Below are 7500 nucleotides of genomic sequence, written 5' to 3'. Positions count from 1 at the left end.
CTCCGTCCTGGAAGGAGGAAAAAGAAAGTGACATTACTCCTCAGCTCACTCCAACTACATGGATTACATGGAAGCATTATAAAGGCAAATGCTTTATCTTATATACATACATACATAAATATATACACATGAAGCTACAAATGTCCTTTAATATCTAATTACCTCTACCTCGGAATTAATATATTTTCATATATGTTAACCGAAGGGCAATTTTTTAGTCGATAATAAATTCGTCCTCTCGTGGGCACGAACCATAGAACCAAGAATTTATGACGTACAGTGAAGCGTTCTAAACCACACAGATATCCGTGATAAGTGTATAGTTCTATGGTTCGTGCCCATGAGCCTACGAAGTTATTATCGACTAAAAAATTCCCCTTCGGTTAACAGATATGAAAATATATTAATTCCGAGGTAGAGGTAATTAGATATTAAAGGACATTTGTAGCTTAATGCGTATATATGAATCCCGGTAATGTGATATGACTCGCATACATATATGTGTCTATGTATGTATACACATGCATAAATGTGCGTGTACGAGGAAAAATAAATAACATTACCATTCGTGATAAAACAAATAAGACTAAACAATCAAAATATTTAAGAAAACTAACTACATAACCATCTGGAAAAAAAAAAACGAACAAGAACCAATCACAAACTGTCATCAGCGACAAATGTAAATTATCTGACCGTGAGGATTGATTGATTGATTGTGAGTTATCTGACTGACGTCAAAACTACCAGGGTCACCGACGCCGAATACTAAATGTGATCTTTTAACTTTTACAATATATTTAACAACATTTTAAAGAATTTCTTTAAAGAACTACACAAAAATTTGATTTAAAAAAATAATAAAATTAAATTCTGATAAAAAGAATTAATTAATCTGATCACATAACAGTAAAACTTAAAAAAAGGAATATACTAAGACAGCACAGCCGTCAGATATATTTATTTGAGGAGACGAGCTTCTTTGCTAAAAGAGATAACGTTATTAATACATATGCTTTCTCCCAACAGTTCTGCCATGCTATAATTACCACCTGCTTCATACCTATAAGCTAAAAAACGATTCCGTGAGGAAAATCTACCGAAGCTTAAAATGTCATCACTTCCACTAAAGGCATTTAAAAAGGGATTCTCTCCTCTCTTCCCTTCGCCCCCTTGCTGTCCATCGCCCTCGCTGAGCGAAAATCACGCATCAATAATTCTGTATATTTGGAAATTAGCGTCGCTCGGTCCTCGCATCACCTCGCCCACCAACGCAGTAAGATGGCTCCTCTGCATACCCTTCTGAGATCATTATTATGATTATTACTTTATCTTGCCCCTTAGCTATCCAGTTCCTAAGCGAATCTTTTACGAGACAGGGAAGCTGACCCCATCTCTCCTTGTGGTCATCAAGAAGAATTAAACCAAACCTCAGCGTTCATGTACGACTCAAGAGGGAATAAACGAAACAAAAGTAAACACATTAAGAGGATTAATCAACGGTAATGCGAATCCCTTCCACTCGAGTCAATTGACAACAATACAAATGCTCCAGTCATTTGAAGGACATATGGCGCCCATTGGGAGTAATATGCGTTGACATCAATACATGGCACATATTAAGCTTAGGGCTACAGTCAACTCTCAACGGACAGCATTGGTATCATCAATAACTAAGTGCACACACGCATATATATAATATAATGTCTGTGTGTACATCTCTCCTTATTTCTATGTGTGTGTGTGGAAATCTCAGAATAACGCGTAAGGACGAACAAACAAGCACAGACACGTAAATGAGCATGCGTATGTACGTAATTACTAATGTCTACGTAAGATAAAATTGTTGTGAACTCCTTGTAGACCAAAAGATACTTGGTTGAGGCATGTCCTATATGTAACAGATCAACAGCCGAAGGGAGGGGTAACGCAGTGCCCTTATCTCGTCTCGGACTGATGGATGCACGAAAAAGATGGAAGAATGAAGAGTGGCATCATTTTCTCCATGAAAACATGAAATCGCTTTTTGAAAATTGAAAGATTATGGAACTCACGGTAAACAGTGTGGAAGGCTGGTGATCAAATGTGGCTATAGCCAATCGAAACTCGGTCACTTCATTGCCGAGGCCCACCTCACAAACCCTGACCTAACACATAGCTGACGACGCCAAACTTTGCGAATCATCAAAGGAGGTTGCGTTGTCTTCGATGGTGGAAGATCCATTTATACAACTGAGCATACCTCATTCGATTCAAATACGCATAACGTGCAAATACTAAGGTAGTTGAATTAAATGTCAAGGTAACTGAAAAGTGCAAGGAAAATGTAAGTCATCCGGCCCTTGCGATTTAAGGAAAAAGGAAACTCTGCAACCACAAGAAGTATGTCAGTACCAGACCTTTTATGTGAAGTGAAATCCAACTCTGTAACAGAAAGATGGCGTCACAGAGAAAATGCAGAGGGAGACAAGAAATTCCATATTCTGGAGCCAACAATATCGAAAGGTGGAGTTATAATTTGGAGGAAAAATTAGGAGTTAAGAGAAACCAATATGAATGTAATCCCAATCTAAATTCATATCAAACTCTAATAACATTTTATTTGGCACACATTCCCCACCCTCTTTGAGGTAACTTGTAACCACATTCGCTGAACAGCAGCAGCAATGTGCAGTCAATGTGGCTCCTCGCTGTCGAGCATCTCAGTTCCAGAGGTCCTTTATTCCTCACACTGTTGGACTCTGGAACAGCCTCCCAGAGGATGTCCTGCTATTGAAAATTCAGAAGTTCAAGCGAAGATGCAATGCATTACTAGCCTAATATTATTCTCCTTGCATTTTAATACATTTTTGTCTATTAATGATTTATTTCTCTTTTTTAGTAAGTGGGATCTCTTCTTTATGTATTTCCCTTTACCTTCTCTTACTTCTTCCTAATGAACACCATATTCTTTTGAAGCTTGTAACGTAAAGCCTGTGGGCTTGTTCCATATGAATACGTGAATAAGTTTCATCTTCTGATTTAATAATAATAATAATTATTATTCAACATAAATAAATAAATAATCACCATCCCATTTCTTTGCAGGAAGTAAACATTAAAGAACGTGTTGGCACAGAGATAACATAGTATTAACTTGTTATTTTTAAGCTGTTTATAAGATTCTTGAGCAGCTCGGGTATACTAAACCGAGACACAGATTCTTCGGGAAATACTTGGACCTTCACTGATGCGACACTATTAGGATACTGCCGCTTTAGGAACAATTCTAAACAATCTGTGTGTGTGTGTGTGTGTGAGAGAGAGAGAGAGAGAGAGAGAGAGAGAGAGAGAGAGAGAGAGAGAGAGAATAGTTAGGGTATAGAGAAGAGGTGCTACACTACTGGGAAAGAAAATAAGATGTTGAGAGAGAGAGAGAGAGAGAGAGAGAGAGAGAGAGAGATACGCGCAGGGGGGGGGAGGGGATGCTTAAGGTATGAGGAAGATGGAGGGGGGCGACTACTGAGAGAGAGAGAGAGAGAGAGAGAGAGAGAGAGAGGAGGCATTCCACCATAAACACCTTTCTTCTAGATGATGAATAACGTTTGGTTCTATAGGCCCTACCGTCACCCCTCCTTTCTCTTCATCGTAAACAGAGTCCTAATATCCCTCACCACCTTATACAATTCCGTCTTCTCCTCCACGTGTGCTTCAATCACCCATTATACTTAATTGCTAGTTTTCTCACTAAGTGAGGTAATTCACACATATATCGCCCATCATAAACCATAAGCCTCTCTCTCTCTCTCTCTCTCTCTCTCTCTCTCTCTCTCTCTCTCTCTCTCTCTCTCCTATATCGTTATTACCTTTCCATACAGATACAATTAAATTAGGAGTCTGGAGCGGCTGTGCTCTGAGCGTTTACTGAAAATAAGGGTCATCTTATTACCAATTAAAGGTGAACACAGCACTGATTTTTCTCGACGCCTTAAACAATTATTCTTTCATAGTAACATGAATTTCTGGAGAGGGCCATATAATGTTCAATAAAGATATTAAGTTTTCGAGGATGCGAGGTTCGCAGGAAAAGGATGGGGAAGGTAATATGCTAGATAATTGGGCAAGTGACTAAAACAGTCAAGTTCTAGGATGGGCAAAAATCTAACTCTATTATTTGAATTTTTTTCTAGTTGTCTTCTGTTCATTTTCCTTCATTATGCATTGGCTAGAAATGTATAGTACTTAAGTAAAAACGACTCGACGAGCGCAGACTTGAGACAATGGAAAAATTAACTTAAAAATAAACAATATCATAGCTAAAGAGTAAAGGCTAACAGCACAGGCATATTAAGCCCTGCTCCAGAACAGGCTCGGAGAAAGCAAGAAAAAGAAGGGGAAAAGGTAGGTGGGGCTAAACCGCGAAAAAAATCAATAGGTAAACTGTCCGATAAAACAGAAACTGGTAGAAAATCCCAAAGTTCGGCAGTGCGAGGAAAGAAGCGGGTACTCCCACAAATTACAATGAAATTCTTAACTAGCTTGTTTCGGTTGCTAGACCAGAATCGTGAGGGCAATAGTACCAATCATCTCAATTTCTTTATCAATAGCTTTGGCGAAGTCCTCTGCTGGTGTGAGGTCTACTTAGTTTAAACCAACCACATATTACAAACTTTTCTGACATGCTGTGCACTCGTAAACATCCACACACACACACACACACACACACACACACACACACACCACACACATATATATATATATATATATATATATATATATATATATAGATATATATATATATATATATATATATGTCTCTTCAGCTTCGTTGGCGGAGACATCAAGATGAAGGACTTCTAACATACGAAATAAAACAAAATATATATTATGCTGTTCATATACAACGAGAACTGTGGCGGCAAGTGCCTACTTCATGCCTGTGGGAAAAGAAATGAGCAGAGCCATACGGAAATGAAAACATTATTGATAAAAAGTGAAACAGGAAGATAGTAGACGGTACTTCATTCTGAAGAAACGTGCTTAAATCTACCACAATTGTTATTTACGTTTTGCAAATACTGCGCAAATATTCATATGGGGAACGTATATTTACAAAAAAATTCGTCCATGACGAAAATTATGGAGAAAGAAAATAACGAGTAATTTTTCACACTAAGCCCCGCAAATGCCTGCGATTACGTTGGCTTTGTGACGAGCACGGATAAGTCTCAAAGTAATCGGTAGATAATACACAAATGTTAAGCCTCTTAGAGGCGAGACTGCGGATTAAACTATTTTTACATTCAGGGCGGATAAAGATTCGCTGGTCAGAGTCTTTAAATGCCCTACTCGAGACTTTGAGGATTGAAAGTTTTGTCCATATTATGTGAGTGGAACATGAGCGTTTCTAAGCAATGATACTTAAATAGGAGAATAATTCGGCAATAAATGTATGGGAGCGTGTGTATGTATGTATGTATGTATATGTATAATAATAAATAAATAAATATATATATATATAAATATATATACATATATACATACATACATACATACATACATATATAGACACACACACACACACACACACACACACATATATATATATATATATATATATATATATATATATATATATATATACCTTCCATAAATTGCCCAAAGATATCGTTCGCAAGCCTGTGGCACCAATCTATTTAGGGGCTAAACGCGCCCATTCCCACTGCCCTCAAATTGGCAGGTGATCGACTTGGGCTTTCTCGCTCAAAATATCGGATCCAGAGAATACAAACATGCGCATCTCACCGCAAAAAGTAAAAATAAAAATACCTGGGTAACCATTATTTTGTTTTTTATCTGGGTCTATATTACCAACTTTCTAATAACTACACTCTTGCCCAGTAGACAAACCCCGACCACGCAAAGGTTCACTGAACTCCTCCAATGAAATTTGTGAATTATCTTCGATACAAATCGATACAGGGAAAGGCTAACACTAATCAGGCATAAACTCTGCTCATCTTCATCGTCGGCAGTAATGACATACACTTAATTATTCAACTACTTATATACTCACTAACTCTCGTCTATTTCCGAACAGTGGCTGAGCATTATTATTTTAAATTTCACGTCTACTGCTACAGAACATTTATATTTCCGAGGCTTGAAAATAATGCTTTTCCCAATTAAAAAGAAAACTATTGAAGACAATATTGCACGCAGAGCCAATGCTGATTTCATGATGTATTCTAAATATAAACAAATAATTGTATGACGGACCTTAAACATCAAAGCAGGAGAGTTTTCAGTGTCATGTATTTTAATATCGAAAGTTATTTTTAAGTAGAACTGTAAATGGATAAAGACCTTATTAACTATACAGAATAGATAATCTTTGGCATATGTTACAAAATGAAAGTTCATTTAACTACAGCCTATAATAAATTCTAAATCTTAAGTTTAACCTATTATAACTCTAAAATATCAGGAACAAATTTTATCAGCTACAATATTTAAAAATTCTCTAATTTTTCTATACATTTCAAAGTATATAAGGCACAAGACCCTAAAAAAAAAAAAAAAAAAAAAAAAAAAAAAAAACCCTAAAAAAAAAAAAAAAAAAAAAAAAACTCAATAACCCTAAGTAAACTGAAAAGCATTAAGGAAATGCGTTCTGGCAAAATGCCCATTTTCTAAAGCACTTGGTTTCGGAGTGAAAGGAGATGACGGCAAATAACGAGATGGCCCTATAAAGGTCCCCGATTCCCTGGGACGATAAGGGCTAACTTATTTAATCGGGATACCCCCTGGACTGCAAAAGGAATTTCAGGGTCCCTTAAAAAAAAGAAAAAAAAAGTTGGGGGGTGAAAACCAGGTTATTTTCATGTCTAGTTAAACCCACTTTATTTCAATAGCCGATGCAAACATAGGTAATGGAGTTGCAACTAAAAGACTATTTTAGCGTTGCTTGAGCACAGTTTATTTGGCAGCAGTTGCTTCGGCACAGCTTATTTGGCAACATTTACTTGAGCACAGCTTATTTGGCAGCATTTGCTTGTGCACAGCATATCTGACAGCAGTGTTTGAGCACAGTTTATTTGATAGCAGCTGCTTGAACAAAGCTTATCGGATTGCAGTTTATTGATCACAGATTATTTGATAGCAGTTGCTTTGGCACAGATTATTTGATAGCAGTTGCTTGAGCACAGCTTATCTGATAGCAGTGCTTGAGCATAGTTTATTTGAAGGCAGTTGCTTGGGTGCAGCTTATCTGATAGCAGCTGCTTGAGCACAGCTAATTTGTTAGGATTTATATTAACTGTGGTCCTAGGCTGTGCGAGAAGCGAGGTAGGTACCACCGGGCATCAAGAGTCCCATACTTTCATCGTGTATACCTTCGTTAATTTTGAAGACCGACTTTCAGAACTGGAGGTACGACATGAACGTGATTATGGAATGAAAGTTCCAAGGAGCTACTTATATTATTGATACCACGCGCTCGCGCGAAAAATACGATCAGTT

At 37.3% G+C, this 7500-nt stretch overlaps 1 protein-coding gene across 2 annotated transcripts in view; it reads right to left on the bottom strand.

The window, feature by feature from the left end:
• The window catches only part of LOC135223704 (adenylate cyclase type 6-like), an 891429-nt gene that overhangs the window by 566529 nt on the left and 317400 nt on the right, over positions 1-7500 (bottom strand). For both annotated transcript variants that reach the window (XM_064262427.1, XM_064262428.1), the window contains exon 2: positions 1-7. This exon is cut by the window's left edge and continues 764 nt beyond it. In XM_064262427.1, coding sequence (XP_064118497.1) covers positions 1-7 — 7 coding nt within the window. The remainder of the gene's footprint in view (positions 8-7500) is intronic.

The sequence above is a fragment of the Macrobrachium nipponense genome, chromosome 10 (genome assembly GCF_015104395.2).
Source record: "Macrobrachium nipponense isolate FS-2020 chromosome 10, ASM1510439v2, whole genome shotgun sequence".
NCBI classification, from domain to species: domain Eukaryota; kingdom Metazoa; phylum Arthropoda; class Malacostraca; order Decapoda; family Palaemonidae; genus Macrobrachium; species Macrobrachium nipponense.
Note: the sequence above shows the minus strand (reverse complement) of the source record. Positions and strands in the feature narration are given on the sequence as shown.